Below are 22,610 nucleotides of genomic sequence, written 5' to 3'. Positions count from 1 at the left end.
AGGCAGGTGGACAGGAATCAAGAGAGTGAAGACAGGCTTAGGTCAGGATGTGGACAGAAGAGGAAATGAAAGGGAAGCTACAAGTGCTTTCAGACGGATGAATCACAGCTCTTGTCTTGTCTGGAGGACGGTGACAATAAGGAGAGAAAAGATACGGGTTCTTCGGCAGTCAGAGGAGCATGGGCACAAGGTCAGGGACTCACCGAGCCCACAGTTCCACATGTGACACAGGTCACTCGGCAGATGCTGCATGCCAAGGTTAGACACTGGGATGAGCAAGGTCCTAGTTTGTAGCAGTCAGTAGTTGGTTCACTGAGAGAAACTGACCCATGCAAGGTGGCCAGCATGCAGGCGAGACTGTAACAGAGGATGCCTGTCTTTACCCAAAGGCTTCCTCAATCTAGAAGTGAAGGAAGGCCACAAAGTTTCCTGGTCTCACTGCTCTGAGGCTCAGCCCAACCCCATGGACAGGAAAGTCCAGTAAATGAGTTTCTAAAACACCAGGAAGTTTTAAGTTTCTTTGTAAATCAGAGAAGTTACTTCTCAGCTTCCTTCCTCTTTCAGAACAAATGCTGACTGCTGAGGCTTGAGAGATGATGGCTCACCAGTTAAGAATATTTGTTGTAGCCAGGCAGTGGTGGCTCACATCTTTAATCCCAGCACTCGGGAAGCAGAGGCAGGCGGATCTCTGTGAGTTCGAGGCCAGCCTGGTCTATAAGAGCTAGTTCCAGGACAGGCTTCAAAGCTACAGAGAAATCCTGTCTCAAAGAAAAAAAAAAAAAAAAAAAAAAGAACATTTGTTGTTCTTGAAAAGGAACCTGGTTTGGTTTCCAGCACCCCCACAACAGCTCACAGCTGTCTGTAGCTCTTGTGCCACTACATAGCAACCTCTTCTAGTCCTCCGGGGCAGCAGGCATGCATGCGGTGCACATATATGCAGACAGACAAGATACCCATCCACACAAAATAAAAATAAATCTTAAAAAAAAAGAAAGAAAACAAGCCCAGCTAGGACAGGCAGCGGCACGAGCCTGTGGTCCAGCGCTCAGTGTGAGCTGAGCTGTGACAGCCAGGGCCACACAGAGAAACCCTGTCTCAGAACAAACAGACAACAAGAAAAGTCCAAACATGATGTTCTTCCCAAGTCTCTAGGTGACCTGGTTCCATGTCTCACTCTTCCCCGCTTCTCACTGTTCTAAACACACCCGTATCTCACCGCTTCAGTGGTCGACCAGTCCGTGCTTTGCCGTCCAGTCCTCCCTCTGCCTACCTCTATGTCCTTCCTGCTCCGTGACTCCTCACCACCCTGCTCCTCCTGACTCTACATCACACACAACGTGTGTGTCTGCCTGAGGTCTGCCTTCCCACTGTCTGCTTTCGTCGTTAGTTCTCACTAGGGCTTGGCAGCTTCTAATAAAACATTGTGGATACTCAACTCCCCTCTACAGAAACTGGGGACAAAAATGTGACAAGACACTGGAAAATGAGGCTGGAGGGATGGGTCAGCGGTTAAGAGCACTGGCTGCCTTTCCAGGGACCCAGGTTTTGGTTCCCAGCACTGACATGGAGGTTCACAACCATGTGTAATTATGGTCCCAGGGGATAGGACATCCTCTTCTGGTCTCCACATTCACTGCATGAATGTGGTACACATAAGTCGGTGCAGGTAAAACCTCACATAAACAAAATATATAAACAAATAAATAAGAAGTTCGAAAATAGGTACCCTGCATGGGTGAACAATGTTTCCCCTTCAAAGATATGGTTTATTAAACGAAAATCTCAGGGTCAACAGGATACCTTCTTATGAGTTCTTGGTCAAAGAGGCCCTAGGCTCCCTCAAACAACACACGATATTGCTATTGCTCTTGGCTGCTTACCAGTATTAGATGGTATGACCATATGGCTGAAATCACAACATCCTTTGGCTACAAGACATAGAGAAATCAAGCTAGAACTGACCGGAAAACTTCCTCCTGCTTGTTTGCTTCCATAGTGCCAGAAGGGGCTACGCAAGCTGCTGGGGGAGAGCCATCGATAGTATTGTCCAGTGGAGAACCTGGATGCTGCAGGACCCTGGCAAGACGTGCTCACTGACGCCATAGTGGGATGACAGCGACGAGGGCAACCAAGTCAGTACTTTTGTTCTGAGGCCTGCTCTACAGGGGGAAGTCAAGCCTGGTACTGTAAACCTGGTCAAAATCCCACGGCTCAGGAAGTCACAGGCCCTAGGGCAGCAGTGGGGAGTGAGGAAGGGATAGGGACCTATTATTGTTGTCTTGTTAAATTGACATGCTGTCAAACTGTCTTCTAAGTATTTCTGTTCATACACATAGGTAAGTCCTGTCCCTGTCCTCAATCAGAGACGCTTCCCTGTGCCCTAGTCAGCAGCTGATGCAGACTCAACAAGTCAAAGTAATAGCAGTAAGTGACCACTGAACCCAAATGGGATGTCTGAGCATCCTCCACCCCAATCAGGAACATCCTGGAAGAGGGGCAGGAAAGACTGCACGAGGCAGGGATGGGAAGGAAATGTCTTCTGACATGACATGGCCGTGGCACTCACATCACCACAGCCATGGGGATCTGCATACGGTCATGAGGTCGGGCCAACACGGACAGTCAACAGTCCAGCAGGCATCTCTAATTGAACACACACACACACACACACACACACACACACAGAGAGAGAGAGAGAGAGAGAGAGAGAGACAGAGACAGAGAGACAGAGACAGAGACAGAGAGAAAGAGGAAGTGGAAAAGTAAGGAGGCACGTTAGGTGCCTGGGGGAAACTGGAGTTAGGTAGATAATGATGTTGTTTACATGTATAGAATTGTCAAAGAATAAATAAACGTCATTTTACTTTAAAATGATAATGTAATTCACACATGGACTATACTGTTATCCCAAAATACCTGTGCCAATAGGAAAATCCATATACTACTTTAAAAAATTATATTAGGAGAGAAAAAAACATTTACTGTAAAGCATTGACTGACCTTTCTTGGTTTCCATGGGAATGACATCGGGCAAATATGGTTTCTATATGCCTAGGAACCGTGAGGTGTCTTTGAGCCCTCACCTTGTTTTGAGCCAGCTGCTGTCTATTTCCATAGAAACCAGAGTGGAAACGAGGGCAGCAGCCATGAGTCAGCGTGTTGGGTGGTTCATCCCAGCCACGGTCTGGGAGCCCAGGGGCTGTGCTGCAGAAATACATGAACTCAGAAATGGAAAGGCTACCAGAATAATGTAAAAGTCTTAATTGGGAAATTCTGGCTTCTTTATTGACTTGTCTGAATAATGGAAAAGGCTTGCAAGGAAAACAGACATAGGCGTTTCTTTGCTAATTGAGTACTGGGGAGCAGGAAGCATGGGCTACCCCGTGCCAAGCAAGTTGGCCAAAACAGGTGACCATCAGCAGAGGTGATTCATGGAGAAAGTCTACTGTTGGCTCTTTGGACACATGTCCTGAAGAAACTTCAGGTGAGAAAACAATCTTGCAGGTTGGGGGTTGAAAGTGTTGGAGCGGAACTGGAACTCTGAGTTCTAATGCAGGACCCTGAGAGCGAACTGGTCCTTAATTTCCTATTCTAGCCAGACTGGACAGTGTGCTTCCCGTTTAAAATCATTACTTCCACATACATACAAGCAAAACACCCAAAGTTTACCAGGCTGGGGTTCTTAATGACAACTCTCTTAGTTCCCAGTTCCTCCTAGTCTCACTTCCAGGTGCACTTCCTCCCTTGGCCAGGCTCTGAACTACCTCTTACTCAAGGATGCAGCAGAACGTAAGACTGGGTACACATATCTGCAAGATTCAGTTTAATTTCATCACTACTAATTACTACCCTGGGCCCCTGAGTAAGTTTCTGTGCCTCTCAAAGCTCTGTTTTTTGTTTTTTGTTTTTTTTTTTGGTTTTTTTTTTTCCATCTAGAAAATGGGGCTAAAATTAGCCCTGCTTAGAACCAGGTGATGATGTAAGCCTATAATACCAGCATCGGGGAGACTGAGGCAGAAGAGTTTGAGGCCAGCATGGACTGACTATATATTAGGTCTCATAAAACCCAAATCCAAACCAACAACAGGAAGTAAGAGTGAAGCTTCAGGGCCAGGCAGTTGTGGGGCACGCCTGTAATCCCAACACTTGGGAGGCAGGCAGATCTCCGTGAGTTCGAGGCCAGCCTTGTCTACACAGTAAATTCCAGGACAGACAGGGCTGATACAAAGAAAAACCCTGTCTCAAAAAGCCACAGAGCCAAGCTCCACTCGGCAGAGAGGCATGAGGAAGAAGAGGGGAAAGAAGCTGGTGAAGCTCCCGAGCCCTGGCCTGCACACAATCAGCACACGGCCAACACTGGCTGTTTGCACACAGTGAGCTTGCTGGATCTCCAGTGAGCTTGACCTCCGATGCCACCTTAGTCTTTTCAAAAGGCATAGCTCCTCTCTGCTCCCTCCCTCCCCTTCTGACATAACAGATCCTAATGGATCCTAATGGGTCTCCACTTTCTGTATGCTTGCTGTGATTGGCCCTTCCAGTGGGATCTCAACTGCCATCCTCCTATCCCCCGTCTGGGTACCTGTGTTCCCTGCCATTTAAATCAGGACAGATGCTTCAGTCCTGTCTCAGAAAATGCTAAATTCTTCCTTTAGCTTTAGATTGAAGTTCTTTTTGAAGGATATAGGTGGTTGGGTATGGTGGCACAGGCCTTTAATACTGGCACTCAGGAGGCAGAGGCAGGCGGATCTCTGAGTTTGAGGCCAGCCTGGTCTACAGAGTGAGTTCCAGAATAGTCAGGGAAAAAAAGAGAAAAAGAAAGATGCGGGTGTATGTAAGGGAGTTGAATTTGAGCTGTGACCAGATGCCACGGTGACAACTGTCCCAGCTCTGGTGGCAGTGGTGGATGAAGCGGGAGAAGCAGGGTGGGATCTGGGAGACGGGCAGGAAGGTGAGGATGGAGTGCTCAGTGGAGCAGGCTGTGAGTCAGAGAGAAACCATGCCTGTATTGTCTCATCTAAAAGTTTTCATGTCTGGGACATTGCAAGCCTTGCCCTCCCTGCTAGCCAGTGCGTAAACCAGCTGGAATTAGACAACACAGAGCGCGCCTCAGTTCTTTTCTTTATTCCTGGCTACATCACCTACTGTGGTGTGCTATGGGTTTTTGACACAAATCTAGATGTATTAAGAAAACACCTTGCCAGGTGATGGTGGTGCACATCTTTAATTCCAGCACAGAGGCAGATGGATCTACAGAGGCCAGTCTGGGCTACAAAGTGAGTTCCAGGACAACCAGGACTATTACACAGAGAAACCCTGCCTTGAAAAAACAAAAGAAAAAGAAAGGAAGGAAGAAAGGAAAATAAAAGAGAGAGAGAAAATACCTCCATAGGTTGGCTTGTAGGCAAATCTTCAGAGCATTTTGTTGATTAATGATTGGTGTGGGAGTGCTCTGTTTTTACTGTGGGTGGGGCCACTCCCAGGCAGGTGGTCCTGAAGAAAGCAGGCAGAGCAAGCCCTGGGGGAACAAGCCAGTCAGCAGTGTTCCCCCATGGCCCCTGCATCAGCTCCTGCCTCGAGTTCCTGTCCTGACTTTCCTGATGATGAACTACATACAAGCCGTAAGCAAAATAAACCCTTTCCTCTTTAAGCTGCTTCTGGTTGTAATGTTTTATCACAGCAACCGAAACCTTAACTAAGACTTGAAGGAAGAGGAGTCAGGCAGGTTCACCCTAGCACTCCCTAGACTGAGCCAAAGTTGGTGATCCTGTTTCCCCTACTTTGCTCATGAAACCACAATTAGGGCTCATTCCCATGTTCCCCTATATTCGTCCTTTGCCTCTAGCCCCCTTCTGCATGGTTCCCTGTGTCATGGCATGCTCCTACTTTTCTTTCTCCTTTCTCTTTTTCTTTTGGAGATGCAGTTCCGTGTGGCTGAGGCTGACACTGAACTCGCTATGTGGCTGGGATTATAGGTGTAGGCTCCAGTACTGATTTATGCGGTGCATACTTGAAAGCACTCAACCAACCGTGCTGCATCCTCAATCTACAGAACCGCCGTCCAGTAGTGTGTCTCCAGACTGGTAGCCTTACAGAACCTCACTGCTTTCTATTAATATGTGGAGTGTTAAATCCTTGGAGGCCACATCCTTACCAAGGCTTTTCTGTAGTTTCCTCCAGAGCCAGGAGAGGACAGGCGGCAGGAACACCAGACCACATGTGGCTGCTGCACAGCCCAGCATGGTGGTTAGAAACAAGAATGGTGGTAACAGGGATAATGACTAACAAATACCAAGAGCTTAAGACACCCAGGTGTAAATGGATTTTTCTTTGGGCTGCTAGCTCACAAAAAAATGATATGGGGACTGGAGAGATGGCTCAGAGGTTAAGAGCACTGACTGCTCTTCCAGAGGTCCTGAGTTCAATTCCCAGCAACCACATGGTGGCTCACAACCATCTATAATGAGATCTGATGTTCTCTTCTGGTGTGCAGGCAGACCCACTGTATATATAATAAATAAATAAATAAATCTTTAAAAATATATGGAGACTTATTATTAACTATAAAAGCTCTGTCTATAGGTTAGGTTTGTCCCACTAGCTCTTATAACTTAAATTGACCTATTTCTTTTACTCTGTATTCTTTTATGTGGCTCAGTTATCTTTACTCTGTACTGCCCATCCTGCTTCCTCTCCATCTGGCTGGTGACTCTGCCTTTCTTCTTCCCAGAGCTCTCTCTGTCCAGAAGTACCTGCTATACCTCCTGCCTAGCTATTGGCCGTTTAGCTTTCTATTAAACCAATCACAATGACACATCTTCACATAGTGTAAAGGAATATTACATAACACCCAGGCACCATTCTACATGCTTGCCCCACCCCCTGTAATCTATTACTGAAGCCTACGCATATAGGAAGATTATAAAAACTACCCCACTCTGGCCTTGCTTTGGATGCTACCTATGGGCTGGTGTGTTCATGAAATATAGCTAAAGAGGATAATGTAAGTGTTTTCTGTGACTAATGATTTCAGGAGGGTCAGCCTTCCTCCTTGGTCCACCCTTCCTCCCTGCCTCAGTACAGCCCCCTTTCTTCAGGAGTATGTGCTCACCATGGACCAGCATAGGAAGCGACATCCCAGGGAAGACATATCCCAGATCTAATATTGCTAAGTTCAAATTCCCAAGTCCTTTAGGAGTAAGTGTGGGTGTGGGCCAGGGGTGCTGACTTATGGGAGGTGGGATTTATCTAAAAAGCTGAAGCTGCAAAACAAAATTGGAAAATCTGGAGCTGGAGAGACAGTTTAGCAGTTAAGAGCACTTGTTGCTCTCACGGAGGACAGGGGTTCGGTTCCCAGTATTCCATCAACAGGATGGCTAATAACCATCCAGAACTCGAGTTCCAGGGGATCTGACACCCTTTTCTGAACTCCCTGAGCATCAGGTATGCATGTGGGACACACACACATGGGCAGGCAAAACATTCATGCACATAAAATAGATAAAAATCTAAAAATAATTTTTAATGGAAATTATAGCCAGGAGAGACAGCCTACTGCACACGTGTGAGGACCCAAGATCGAGCCCTAGAACACACATGAGAACAGTCAGGTGTGGTAGAACATGCTTGTAATCCTTCACTGGGGTCATGGAGACGGGGATCACATCAGTCTAGCCTAATCAGGTGAGCCCCAGCTTTCAATAAGAGGCCTACATGTTCGAGTGCGCGCGCACACACACACACACACCATAAACAATAACACAAAACAAACGAAATTGAAAAAAATCACTAAAAATATGATGAAAGCCACCTTTCCCTGGTTTTATTTTATTTATTATTTGTTTATTTATTTATTTTGAAACAAGATTTCACTATATATCTCTGGCTGGTTGGAACTCACTGTGGAGGCCAGGCTGATCTCAAATTCACAGAGATCTGCTTGCCTCTGCCTTCTAGGTGCTGGAATTTAAGGTGTGCACCACCATGAGCCTGGTTTCTTTCCCAGATTTATATGAATGTCAATAACTTACCTTATTGTAACTTTAGGCAACAGAAGATATTTGAACAGTATTATAGTATCAGTTAAATTTGTGTATAATTTGAAAAAATTATTCAGAATTTAACAACTAAAGGATTGAAACATCTAAACAAAATGTTCTGAACTCTTTAAAAGTAAAAAATTTCAGCCTGGCGGTGGTGGCACACACTTTTAATCTCAGTACTCAGGAGGCAGAGGCAGGAAGCAGTACTCTCTGAGTTCGAGGCCAGTCTGGTCTACAGAACTAGTTCCATGACAGCCAGGGCTGTTATACAGAGAAACCCTGTCTCAAAAAAAACAAACAAAAAACTCAAAACAAAAACAAAAATTCAAAATGTATTTTTATAACTTTTTAAACTAAACTAGAAATGTATAAGTCCCTGAGCTGTCTGATGGACATAAGGATCTCTGTACTATTTTTCCTGTGAATCTAAAATTCTTGAAGCTAGCAAAATCTTTAAAAACTCAGACACTGAAGAATAAACACAAGGGAGAGATACCCAGAGGACCCTGGCAACAGAAACACAAGCATGTTTGCATGACAACAGCCTGCGAAGGTGCAAACACCAGCGGAGTCTGAACTGGTTATTCTAAAGAGTATTCAGGACCAACAGTCTATAGAACGGTGTCTGAACTGGTTATTCTGAAGAGTATTCAAGATCAACAGTGACCGATTATCAGTGATCTTTAAACACTTGGCAACCACATTCAGGTGAAGTATTTAAAGTCCGCACTTGTTGACGCTCACACGGCGGATCCTGGAACAACCGGACTTCTGACATTTGCACAGAGGGGCAACCGCAGCCCTGGGCGACACCACCGACAGTACAAAGGGAAGCAGAAGACACACAGGCGTGTCAGGACACTCTGTCACTGGGACAAACACCCGAGGGAGACTAAAGGAGGCAAGCTTTATTCTGGCTCTGAGGTTCCAGTCCCTGCTAGAGTGGTTCCTTTCTTTGGACCAGAGGGGAGGCAAACATCACAGCAGGGGGTGCACGTGACACAGGAGGCTCAGGGCACAGAGAGAAGGAAGAGGGCACCACACCCCTAAACAGCAGGTCCCCAGGAATGAGCACCCTGCATTGGGGTCACTTCTTAGGAGGGACTTTATAAAAAACATTCTTAAATAATCAATGGGCCAAAAAGGAATCACGAAGAAAACTAGAAAACGCTCAGAGACAAATACACCAAACTCATGCAGAAGCAGGGCTGGAGGGGAACACAGTTATAACTAGCCAGCTAAACGACCTCAGGCCAATAGCTTCACTTCATACAGTAGGGCCATAAAAAAGTATGAGCAAAGTAATGCTGACAGAGGAAGGAAATAACAAAGATCAGAAAGAGATGGAGAAAATGGAAAAACAGAGAAAACCAACGAAACAAAACAAAACAGAAAACCTGGCTGTGAGAACAGATGAACAAAACTGACAAAGCCTTTAGCTAGACACATCCAGAATAGAGAAGCTTCATTCTTCTCTATTAGTAAATGGACATCACTATTGAACCTACAGAAACAAAAGGGTCATAAGGCAATGACAGGAGCAAAAGCACCTCAACCAATTAGATCACTTAAGAAATAAAAAATATTTTAAAACCCACAAATTACTGAGCTGTCTTATGAAGAAACATAAAAGTCCAAATAAATTCTTTTTTAAAAAAAGGAAAAAAATTTGCACAAAATCAAAACATAAAGGGGCTCAATGGCACACACCAGCAAAATCTATACCTAGGAGGCAGAAGCAAAAGAATGAAAATTCAAGGTCATCCTCAGGTAAATACAAAGTTCAAGGCCATTCTGGGCTACAGAAAATCCTGTCTATAAGTAAAAACAAACAAACAGGTGGATCTCTGTGAGTTCAAGGCCAGCCTGGTCTACAGAACTAGTTCCAGGACAGCTAGGGCTGTTACACAGAGAAACTCTATCTAGAAAACAAAACAAACAAAACCAACAACAGCAGCAAAGCGCGCGCGCGCGCGCGCGCGCGCGCACACACACACACACACACACACACACACACACACACACACACAATCAATCTGGTGAAATCTATTGTCATTAAAAAAACATATACCTGACCTAGCAAGCAGGAGCCCACATAAATGAACGTTCCAGCTTATGACATATTTATGTTTTCTCTAGTACTGCTTAGAGTAGCAAGATGTGGACAACTAAACACCCATCACACTGAGAAACATCAGTTTGCTGCACTGCCAGCTCAGAAAGATTTCCAAGGAACATTAACAAAAGGAAAAGGCCACATTGTGCATATGTACATGTCTACATATTTATATTAGATCTCTATCTGCAAAACAAACGATTACCAGAATGTACAGATAGGAGCATATGCATGCATATGTCTATGTGCATCTCTCAAAATGCCCACATACACTTGGGTGATGAGCATGCTTTCCTGGGTCAGGGCTGAGGCACAGAATCAGACACATGCTTGCGTGGACCCCTGTCCCCGCTGTGTGCCTTCCTGAATTCAGCCCACTGCACTTCCTCTCTACCCTAGGCTGTCTTGACCCAGCTTCTGCCTTCCAGTATTTTAGGACGCACCCCACCACACACACAACTGTAGCACTTCCCATTTCCTTCCCTTTTATGGATCTGTAACTGCTTGTTTGTCTTCTATCTGCTATCCTCCTGGTGTCTCCCAGTGTCTGACTAGAGGCCCCCAGGGTTGGAGCGCAGGGCTTGCTTTGCTGCCTCGCATCACATGGGTGTGAGTCCCAGCTCCACTGCTCACTGACTAGCCTCACTCATGGGGTGAGTGACCTTTCTCCTGTGTGTCTGCTCGTCGGCGAGGATGGAACAGTAGCACCCACAGGGCAAAATGCAGGCGGGAACACAGGTGACTGCTAGAGCAGAAGCTGCCATGTGGTGAGCCGACAGGACCGTCCCCAGCTCCTCTATGGAGGCATTGTAAACTACAGAGAGTCTCATGGAATCTTTTTTTTTTTTTAAATTTCCTTCTGTATTTCCTAGAACACGGTTACTTCAAGGTCCTTAAATATTTGTTCACTACATAATGAAGGACAGATAGGACGGAAGGAAACATGGGTCTTACATGAATCCTACAAGTAAATGTTTATGGCTGACTGCTCCCGGTACTAAACCTATTTTGCTAAAAGGGAAAGAATATTTGTCTTAAAACCAATCTTCTCAAATAGTATAGGAAGGTCTTTTTTTCTCCACTTGAAGCCATGTGTAAGCTGACACACAAGCCTCATCTGAGCAGGTACTGAGGAAACCTCCTTGGGGGTGAGGACACGAGAACCATGCTGCTGGCCTTAGGATTTGGTGCCAGCCCGTGAGTAACACCATGCTTATGTTGATCATAAAATGAAGCCCAGGAGATAACACGGCTCTTCAAAGCACTAGACGGGAGCATCTGAACCCTTGCCGGCCACTGTGGATTGGCACTGCGGATCCTCTTGAATGCGTTTCCAGCTTATCTAATGCTGCTTTTATTTCCCTGGAGATTTAAATGGGCCTGGAGTCTTCTGGACCAAAAGGATCTAAGAAGCAAGTTATTTATTACTCCCCCATCTTTCTCTCTTATTTGAGACAGTCTCGTGTACCCTAGTGATGTGGGATGCCCCTTCTGTTAGCTGTGAATATGTCCAGCCTGGTCTGGGTAATAGACAAACCCCGTCTCAAAGACAGTGAGAACACTGTCCTTTGAGGTCCCCCTCTCCCTACATTGACTGTCCAGTATTGTGTCTGTCAACAGGCATGGGTGGATATGCTTCGTTTTTTTCCCAGTCTTAAACCACACCAAAAGGGCCCTTCATCCCTCCCCTTTTCCTGTATGTGTCCACACTGTGTGAAGAGTGGAAAATACTGAGCGCTACATTTTCTTGTGCTCTGCTTGCTCTCTAGTTGACTATAGTGTGACCTTGTCCCAGTAATCCCATACCCCAAACCGTGCAAATGACTTCACCCTACCACATCCACTGTCCTGTTTCAACTTCTCCCCTTGCTGGACAGTCTGCACTCTGAAGCCCTGCTGATCACGGCTTCTCAGCCTTCCACCCACACTTCCCCATTCCTCTTCCCCCTAATGTCAATAAAAAGGGTGTAGCTTTGCACACCTTTCTGCTGCATGGGCACATAAGTGTATCTATAACTCACAGGCGGGTACATTTATATGTTTGCTTTGTTTTAAGCACTGTTCACATTAACTTTATGATTCTTTTTTGAGACAAGGTATTGCTACGTAGTACATGTTGGCTTTGAACTCCACATCCTCCTGCCTCAGCTTCCTTCCTGAGGACTAGTACCACCACACCCTGCTATGTTTGCCCTCATCACAATGTTCCCTAGATAGTCTGTAAGTCAGAGGACATATTGCTAGCTATGTAACTTTTCATTTTTAGTTATAAATGGGCAGATAGTCAACATAATTGAGTTCTCTACACATTAGGCAAACAGTTGCATTCTTATACATTAGGAAGAAAAACTAGATTTTGCATCTGAGTCCCCTTAAAAGCTTGCAGTGAGGCAGAATGCTGCAAATGGAGTCTTGCCACGGACCGGCTCAGGTGAGCCACTCAGACCGTGGGGGAACAGGACGAAGGCTCACCTGAGCCAGTCCGTAGCAGAGTCTCAGCATAATTCCTATGGTGCCCAGGTCACTCTGCAGAGCCACATCACTGTGTAGCTGCCTAAAAGCGTTCAAGGGACTTCAGCCTTTGTACTGGGTCCAAATATCAAATTTAAAAAGTCTCTTGCACAGATGAAAGAGACTCGACTCTCGTGCACTGACAATAATTCTGTCTTTTTCAGGTTGTCACTGTGAAAAGGACAACAGCATGGCCTCTCAAGTAGTTCTTGGCATCTTTCTCTAATTTAAGCATCTGCCACTCTTTTTTGTTCTCTGTCAATTTTAATTAATAGTTATGAAAGTAATGCCTGGCCTTGGTGAAAGCAGACGCAGCAGACTGTCTGCAGGTGGCCCCTGCTAACACGCAGCAGTTCACTGCAAGGGTCACTGAGGAGGGAAGCCCAGAACCTGCTGGCTCTAGTCATCAGCGTCACTTTGGATCAACCCTGTCCTTTCATTGTTCTTACAAAACCTCTTTTAGGAAACTTCTCAGAAGCCTGGCTACTGTGACAAATGTTTTCAAATGCCAACCTCAACCCTGGTTGGTTTCTGTCAACTTGGCACAAACTAGAGTTATCGTAAAAGAGGAACCTCAGCTGACATCAACTGACAAGATGTGTTCATCAGATTGGCCTGTGGCAAGTCTGTAGCACATTTTTCTGATAGATGAATGATGCGGAAGGGTCCAGTCCACTGTGGGTGGTGCTATCTCTGGGCAGGTGGTCCCAGAGTGCATAAAATCAAACTGAGCAAGCTAGTAGCAGACCTCCTCCACAGCTTCTGCCTCAGCTCCTGCCTCCAGGATCCTGCTTAAGAGTTCCTACCCTGACATCCTTCATCACGCACTGTGATGTGGAAGCTAAACTAGATGCGCCCTCTCCTCTACAGGCTGTGTTTGACTGTGGTTTGTAAAGGCAGCAGAAGGCCTAAGACACCGCTGAAAATAAAACCCTGTGGAAAAGCAGTAAATCCAGAGACCTTGGTCCATGTGTGCTCTGTAGCTGACTGCCACACTACCAAAGGGAAGTGTGCAGAAGCTCAATCCCCATGATTAACCAGCACACTTTTGGGCCAAATGAATTCCTATTATAATATAAAACTAAAGGCTTAGTGGCAAAACAATTGAACAAGCCAGGCATGATGACCATCCTAGCACTTGGGAAGCCAAGGCAAGAGGAGACACCACCATGCCAGCCTTAGCTACAGCACAAGACCCTGGCCTCCAAACAATATAAAACAAGTCAACGAGAAAACAGAGGAACCCCAAAGTTCCCAAAGACGACACCGGAAGGGAAAGGACAGAACTTGAGAGGAACCCTTTGGGATATGGTGACAAAAAGTCCATGGAATGAAATGATTAACTCAGAACTATTAAAGTGTCAAGCACAAAGGGAACGTCTTGCTTCAGAGACGCACAATGGCTGTGCCAGTAGCTGGGCTCTACCCTAGGGGTGGCAACAACAGCCTTGAACGCAGGTGCCTGTGTTTGTTTAGTGCTGAGAGAACAAATTTTACGCTTTTAAATACTTGGAAAAAATTAAATGACATTAAAATTATATAGTCTTCTAACTTTTAGTGCCCACAAATAGTTTTCGGGGAATACAGACAGGTTTCCCAACAGCCACTGTGTTAAAGGGCAGAACTGAGTGGCTCAAACTGAGACTATGTGGCCCTCCCAGACTGACACACTGGCAACCTTCCCCTTACAGAGTCTGCTGACTTGGCTGAGCCAAGTCTTACCAGGCAGCTTTTCTTGTGGCACAGGGTTGGTCTCCATTCCCTGTGGAGAGGCCAGTGGCTGTATCTGGGGTTCCATTGCCCCATCAGGCAGTAAGAGACGTGAGAGTGCCCCTGGTGCCACCTGCAGCCCAGAAAAGGAACGGCAGGCAAGGGACTGGGCTGTAGGGGAAGATCTGAAATAATTATGGCCTCACTGATGCCTCTATGGAACACAGACTTGGCTTTCACCACTCTTTAAACTGACAGAGCAGAACATTCACGTATGGGGCGGATGCTCCCCAAAGAGAAGGTGCTCCCAGTATTCCCATCTGCACTAACTACTCCCCACGCACAGAATGAAGGAACACATGTTGTCACAACGAGAATGATAACATGTCTGCCTTTTCTAGGTTCAAAGGGAAGCCACACAGAAGCTTATCATCTCAGCTGCCGCCTGCAGCCTGCAGGTTACTGGCCTTGCTACCACCTCGCCAAGACACCACAGGACTTCTGAGGACCAGGGGGCAGATTTGTCAGTCAGCAAACCTACACCAAAAGAATAAACACAGGAAGTAGAGTGGTTGGTTCTGCCAGCTCCAAACCAAATCAGGACCCCTTGTCTAGAGCATCTCATCATGAGCCTATGCACACTCATTCCTTTCACCAAGGAGACAGACAAGAGCTCACAGCCTTTCGGAGCAAAGAACCCACAGAGAAGAACTCTTCTTTTTGACCATTCCCCTAGAAGCAAGCAGAAGTGTGAGGCTGCACCTGTGAAGTGTGCCAGCATCATGGGGTCTGTGTCCATGCTCCAGTCTGGACTGGACTTATGTGTGTGGAGTTGAATGCTGCAGGAGGACTGCCCTGAGACTTTGGAGCCCAGAGAGGATGGGAAACTGTTAGTCCTGCACTTTGGGAGCCCAGCTTTTGACCCATAAGAAGTCCACGCTGGAGCACTGGAAGGCAGCAGCCACCTGGAGAGGCTGTGGAGGATGAGGGTGGCACATGAGACCCCAGTGAGGGTCACAGAACCACCACACACCGAGTTTCCATTAACCCCACAACTGCAAGGAAGACACCACGGCTGCCTAAGTGTTTGGGACATAAAAGGGACATAGAGGAACATGACAGAGCTTTCTGTGTTGTCTCAAGAGCCTTCAACTTACTTCATCATCTTCATCTTCATCATCATCGGATTCAAGAACACCATCCAGTAAATCTTCTATAAAGAAAAAATTCATCAGAAAAACCACAAGGCTTGGCCTTCAGTCCCTGAATGTCAGCCAGTGCGCTCATGTGAGCATCATAGAGTCATGCTCCTGACCACAAGCCCTGACAGCTTCAGAGCAGGACACTTCTGCAGCCCTGAGAGCTCCTGGCCACCACCCTCCACTCTCCTGATCCCTCATTATTACTCCCATTTACTCCCCTGGCCATCCCCTGATTATAACTGTTTCAGCCACACTTTGGTATCATTCTCAAGCACACTCTGCTTTTAGCAGAATATATTTATTCTTATTCTTTGAACACAGAACTGGAGAGAACTGCAGGGCAGAAAAATGAACTAGTGTTTACTCCAGGGAGCCTGCGAGTTCTGCAAGAGGTGCGACTTCATTTGATCTTCATGAGAGCTTTGTTGACCATCAGTCCTCAAGCACAGGCAACAGTGGAGGCACAGAGAGACCACTTCCTAAGCCCCTTTGCCCTAACCTGAAGATGAAGGTTTGCAAAGGAGCTGACAAGAGGCTACCCTTCAGATGGGCATTATGGGGGCTGGGAGGTGGGAGAGAGAGACAGAGAGACAGACACACAGAGAGACAGACTGACCACAAGGCCATGATCAGGCCTTGGAGAAGATTAGGAGAGTGAGCACTTATACTAGAGACGCCATGATGGGGTCTTGAAGGGAGAAGAGAGCCATCCTTTCAGACTTGGGAGGAACTGCATTAGGAGAGACTGCTATCATTCACAGCAGAACTGGGCCTAAAGGGAAGAACTTCTAAAACCTCCTGAACAAAGAGAGTTTCTGATTCAGACCTTCTTGGGTAGGGTGGGGTGATTGAGGGGGTGGTAGGAAGTTCCACACCATGTGACTTATGGCCTAGCCTACAAGTGAAGGGGAACAGAGCAGGCAGTGGCACCAGGCAAAAGTACGAATTTATCATGCAGCTACAAGGGAGTAGGACTGGGCTTGCCTTCCCCTCAAGGCTGTGTGCTTAAATAGTCAGAACAAGGGCCTGGCAGTTCTTTGTTGGGGTGGGAGGACAAAACCTGACGTCTTCCAAGTTGCCTCATCTGGTCTCTTAGAGTAGACAAGCCTAAAGTGGCAAGTCTATGCTATAACATCATGACTTTCCAGAGAGTAGGGCCGGGGGTGTTGGTGGCACCGAGGTTCTCGAAGGCCGAGGCTCATCATTAGATTGTTAGTTTACACTGATGCACAAGTCCACAATACTTGCTACCAGAGAATGAGCCATTTCCTCACCTGGAAAATGGTGCAAATACTGCTTACTCTCTCGGATTCTGGGAAAAGAGGGGAGGGAATAACCAGGAGGATTTTCTAGCACACTGGAGCTAAGGGACCTGGTCCAGGTACATAGCAGACAACACCCAATATGTTACTTTCTACTCCAAGTGGCCTTCAACAGGTCATCCTCTCTCCCTCAGCATGGCATCTAGACTCCCAACAGCACTCTCCCTAGTGGATGGATGGCTACTGACTTGCCAGGAAGCCCATGAGAATTAATTGTCAACCCGACTGAAGTAAGAGATGCTTATGATATTTGTAAAGTTCACTTCTGATGCGGCTTTGAAGGCTGATGGTTAATCTTGACTGTCATCTTGATGACACTGTGGAAACACTGTGGAAACAAACCTCTGGGCAGGTCTGGGAGGAATTCCTAGACTGGGATAACTGGGTACGAAGACGTACTTTAAATGTGGACTGAATTTCTGAATGAAAAGAGAAAGTGAGCCAGATGTGTGGTGCACACTTTTAATCCCAGCACTTGGGAAGCAGAGATCTCTCTGTTAGATCTCTGTACATTCAAGGCCAGCCTGGCCTACAAGGTGGACAGCTAGGGCTCCTACACAGAGAAACCCTGTCTCGAAAGACAAACAAAGAAAGGAAGGAAGGAAGGAAGGAAGGAAGGAAGAAAAAGAGATAGTGGGCCGAGCACCTGCATTCCTCTCTCTAGTCTCTCTAATCTCAGCATTCCTGACTACAGATGCAATGGGGCGAGCTCCCTCAGCTCATGGTGCCGTGATGAACTGTTCCTTCAAACTGTGAGCTAAAAGAGACCCTCCCTCCTTAGGTGTTTTCCTCAACTATCTCATCACAGCAACAAAGAACAGAGAACACTGAGATGGTTGGCTGGTGAGTGGGAGGGCCTTCCAGGAACATGGTGGCCCCATACAGTAGGCCGGGGACCCAGGCAGGGTAAGAAGGGGTCAAAGTGCAAGTTCCACTCTCTCAGAGCAAAGGTATCTATTGCTGCTCTAGCTTCTTCAGCCTTTCCATGTGAGCTCAGCAGTGATTCCAGGAAGTTTCCAGACCTTTAGCCTTGGATTAGGGTTTCTCTTGTTCTGAGGAGTCTAGATTCTTGGACTGAGCAACTTCCAGGTTCTTGGTCTCTGTAGCAGGGAAACAATCACAGCAGGATGACCTAGCCTCCAATTGTGCAAGCCGAGCTAACAAATCTTTTGTAACACACACACGCGCGCACACACACACACACACACACACACACACACACACACACACATTTTCTATTGGTTCTGGTCCTCGAGAGAACCTTAAGAGATCTTTTCCCACGCACTGGTCTGGGTCATAAGTCCCTGAAGGCAGAAGATCTAACTAACTTCTCCCTGCTGCATCTTCCTCATTAGATTTTATCCCCTGAAAGCAAGACACGAAGGTCAAGAAAACCTGAGAGAAGAAGGAAATAGGAGAAAGAGGGAACTAAAGACCATACTTGAAGAGACTTCCTAGTTCACCGAGAAAGGGGTCAGGCAAGTAGGAACTATGAGAGGCAAGCATTCGTGCTGACACAGCCTCAGAAGGGAGGGTCCATACTGACTTTCCTGGGCCCAAGCCAGCAGGACACAGAAGCCTGTCCCTTCACTGGTGCTTGCACACCCTCCTGACCTGCACCATGGTCTCAGAAGGCTGGCTGTCCAGACGGTGCTGTGCACTCTGCATTCACCTGCATATAAATCATCTAATTCCTCTCTCTGCCCACGGGCAGTCCTCCAGTACACCATGAGGAAATGCCTTCTAAAATGCAGAACAGCACTATCACTATGCCACCACTTACACACTCCCTATGGTCATATGTGTTAAGGCCCCTCCATAAGGCTTGTTTTACTTTGACCCCCCCCAGCCCAGTTCCCAATCCCCAATCCTAGAGTCCCTTAACTTATTGGCTCAGACATCCTTACTACCCAGAACCCTCCAGGCCTATGAACTGGAGTCCCTTACAGGCCACAGTTCCTCCTCCTGGGACAACCATCTCTTCACTCTTCCTGAGTTGGTGCATGCCTTACAAGGGCGCTCCCTTGGTAACTAGCACAGCCTGAAGTTGGGGTCCTGCTTGGCCTTGCTTCTGCTGGGTACACTGGCTGGCATCTCTAACCTTTCTTTGTGGTGAGCTAGCTAGATCTGCTGGCTACCCTCATGGACAACTTGAGTCATGGCCTGGGCCCGAGTCAGGGGACAAACCTCCCACAGTTTTTGGCTACGTATTCTGCATGTTTCTGCACCAGGCTGAAATCTTCCTTTAGACTTCACCAGTGTTCCACCTTGCTGGAACATCCTGACAATTTCAAAGCTCCCCTGCTCCCAGGACTGATTTCATTAGTATGACATGGCCCAGACTGGGAACCATGAGTGGAAGATGGCTACCAGTGGGCACTTCCTTGGTGTGCTGGGCTCTTCGGAGAGATGGGGACGTTCTTTTTTCTTGTGTACTGAATGGAACTGTGTACTTGTATTGCTGGTGCCAGGGAAAGCATGGGGAGAGATGGGTGATAAACTTGGTCCCCAGATGCTGGCAGCATCAGGGCCCCCTGTGTCAAGAGTCCACAGAAAGTGCAAGGGGCTTCCCTATCCCTCACACAAAGCTTCACTGTTCTCTTGTCAGATGTGTATCATGGCAATGAAGGGGCTGGAAAGAGGACCATGCTGCCTCCCCCCTGCTGCCAGGTGGCACCTGCATGTTTTTCTGGAATGGTGACATGGTGACATTTTCTACATGGTTCTAGAAAGACTGGTATCTGTTCCATTAACTGGCCACAGGACCTGGGAAAATTGCCCTTATCAGTGGGACAAGATTTAAGAGGGGACAGGAGGGGCTCGTAAAGAGGTCTTACAAGGGAAGAGAAGGCCTCAGGAATTGCTCTGACCTCCTTTTTGTTGACCACAAAAAGTGTGATAGTGTGATAAGAGATCTCTACTGTGATAAGAGATGTTAATATGGACAATGTGGCCTTGACTACCTTGCTAAACACGTGAGGGGAAGGCGTGCGCACACATGTATGTACATGTACACGTGTGAATGTGGAGACCAGGAGTCAACCTGCACACCATTCCAGAGGAGCTGCCCATCGTGTCTGTTGGGACAGTGTCTCTCTGGGATCTAGGCTAGGCTGACTGGCCTGTGAGCCTCAGGGATCTGCCTATTTCCAACTCTCCAGTTCTGGGATTACAAGTGCATGTCACCATACCTGGCTTTTCTTACATGGATGCCGCTGTTCAAAGTCAGGTCCTTATACTTGCACGGCAAGCACTTCAGGGATAGAGCCAACTCCCTGGCTCTCATATCCCCATTGTGGGGTGTGTGAGTATGTGTGTGTGTGTCAGAGAGAGAGAGAAACACTAGATATGGAACCCAGGACCTTATGTAGGTCAAGTAGACGCTGTCCTACTGAGTTACACTCTAGCCTTTGGCTGAACTTTCACGTGTTGAACTCGCCCCCTCTACTTTCTTTAAACACTTCTTTTTTTGCTTGTTTTTATTTTTTGAGGTGGAGTCTTGCTACGTAGTCTAGGATAGCCTTAAACTCTTAATGTAGCCCAGGCTGACCTTGAACTCATTATGATCCTCCTGCCTCAGCTTCTCTAGTACTGGGATCACAGGAATGCACCACCATATCTGACACAAAAGCCTCCTGAATGACATCAGGCACCACAACCCTCCACGAGGAAGCCTGTGCATCTTTCTGACACACGTCTCCCGTGACACTGACCGGCATTCAGCTGCTTGATGATGAACTCCATCTGGCGGGTCATCTCGGCGTTGCCCTCTGTGATGAAGCATCGCAGGATGTCCTCCATTCCCTAGGAGCAGAGCAGAGACAGCAAACATTTCAGGGTTGCAATGGGAAAGACCACTTTTCAAGTGGGGTAGTTTCATCTAATCCAAAAGGTATTCTTTTCTTCTTTTGGGGAAAGGCTATTTAAAATAAAAATCACTGCTTGGTATTAAACATTTCTTTTAAAATTCACAGTGAAATTGTTTTCTTCTTGGTTGATGATCTCAATTTAATTATGACATTATAATACACTTAGAAAAAGCTGAAAAGGTCATGAGCTTGCACTGTGTGCGTCTATTCCAGCGCCTGTGGTACATGTACACCACTGCCTTTAGTTTGGGAAACGTGGTTTGGGGAGGTGACCCCTTCCCATGTTCTCCCTAAGTTTATACACATTCTTTTCTGAATTTTAGGATCATTTGATCTTTGAAAAGCTGAACCACATGTTTTAAACAAATAGAGGCTTTTTCAAACAACTGTAATTCCTATTCTATCAAAAGAATGATAGAGAGGCCAGGGAGATGGCCTGGCAGGTAGAAACACTGGCTGCACAAGTCTGGTGACCTGAGTATGACCCCTGGAACCCGTGTGAAGAGCCAGATGTGGCAGTGCACAGCTGCGATCCCAGCACTTCGACGAGAGAGCACAGGTAGAGCAGGCGGGAACTCCGACGAGAGAGCACAGGTAGAGCAGGCGGGAAGACAGGCTACAGCACACAGGGCAGAGGCAGAGACGAGACAGACAAGCAGAAAGGACCAACGCATGAAAATCGTCCACGGACATTTCCATGTGCTCAGGCCACCCCACCTTTCAAATAAATAAATTAATGAGATGTTTTGGTTTTTAGAGACAGAGCCCTGGTTAGCCTGAAACTCACTATGCAGACCAGGTTAGCCTTAAACTTAAAAGAGATATGCCTGCCTGTTTCCCAAGTGCCAGAATTAAAGGCACGAACCACCATGTCTGGCCTTATTAAAATTTTCAAGAAAGAATAACAGGGATGGACAGATGGCTAGACAGTTAGGAGCACTTACTGATCCCACAGAGGACCCAGATTTGACTGCCAGCACCCACATGGCAGCTCACAACTGTCTATAACTCTAGTTCTAGAGGATCTGACACTTTCTTCTGATTTCCTTGGGCACCAGGCATGCAAGTACATACACATACATGCAGGTAAAAACATTCACATACAAAAAACTAAAACAAAAGTCATACAAAATTATAGAGTTATTATACTGTGCCACTATAACACAATGACACTAGAATTTCCCACTCTAGCTAAGAGAACTTAAGCAAATTTGGAGATAAGACACTAACTTAGGCAAAGTACTATTCCTCTCCTTCCTCCTCCCCCGAAGCACTGGGATGTGTGCATGTGCTGTGCTGGACCAAAAAGATGTCTTCTAGGCACCAAGAAGGGAAGTATAGCTAAGAATGAACCCAAGACAGAGTGACTGGCGTCCAAAGAGGCTGGCTCACTGGCAGGCAAACACTTGTCAAACTGCCTAACACTTGCCCTTGAATTTGTGGTGACATGAGTCAATATGGTACGTATTTTATTGTTTTCAGTTTAACTAGTTGATTAATCTACCTATCATCTCTCTATCTCTCTATCTATCTTGAAGATAAGGTCTCACTATGTTGTCCTGGCTGTCCTGAACTCACTATATAGATAGACCAGACTAGTCTCAATCTCACAAGGGTCCTCCTGGACTAGTGCTTCTAGACTATCCTATTTAAAAGGAGAACATAGCAAGTATGATGGCTCGCCCTAACAGAATCAAAGATATTCCATACAGCTTTGATCACATGGGATTTGGAATCAGCTCCGAGTCAGGTCCCATTGCTACCTTATTTGAATCACTCAACTTCACCCAGAGACAAGATATATCATTGGTACTACTTCTGTAGATGTCTGTGTCTCTCAA

At 46.6% G+C, this 22,610-nt stretch overlaps 1 protein-coding gene across 6 annotated transcripts in view; it reads right to left on the bottom strand.

Moving 5' to 3' along the window:
- The window catches only part of Armc9 (armadillo repeat containing 9), a 132,996-nt gene that overhangs the window by 52,209 nt on the left and 58,177 nt on the right, over window positions 1-22,610 (bottom strand). For all 6 annotated transcript variants that reach the window (XM_048428890.3, XM_048428893.3, XM_087905067.1 and 3 more), the window contains exons 18-19: window positions 20,614-20,704; window positions 15,534-15,589 (exon numbers count right to left, since the gene is read on the bottom strand). In XM_048428890.3, coding sequence (XP_048284847.3) covers window positions 15,534-15,589; window positions 20,614-20,704 — 147 coding nt within the window. The remainder of the gene's footprint in view (window positions 1-15,533; window positions 15,590-20,613; window positions 20,705-22,610) is intronic.

This window comes from Myodes glareolus, chromosome 1 (genome assembly GCF_982192425.1).
Source record: "Myodes glareolus chromosome 1, mMyoGla1.1, whole genome shotgun sequence".
Lineage (NCBI taxonomy): Eukaryota > Metazoa > Chordata > Mammalia > Rodentia > Cricetidae > Myodes > Myodes glareolus.
The sequence above is the reverse complement of the archived record's forward strand: the minus strand, read 5'-3'. Positions and strand labels throughout refer to the sequence as shown.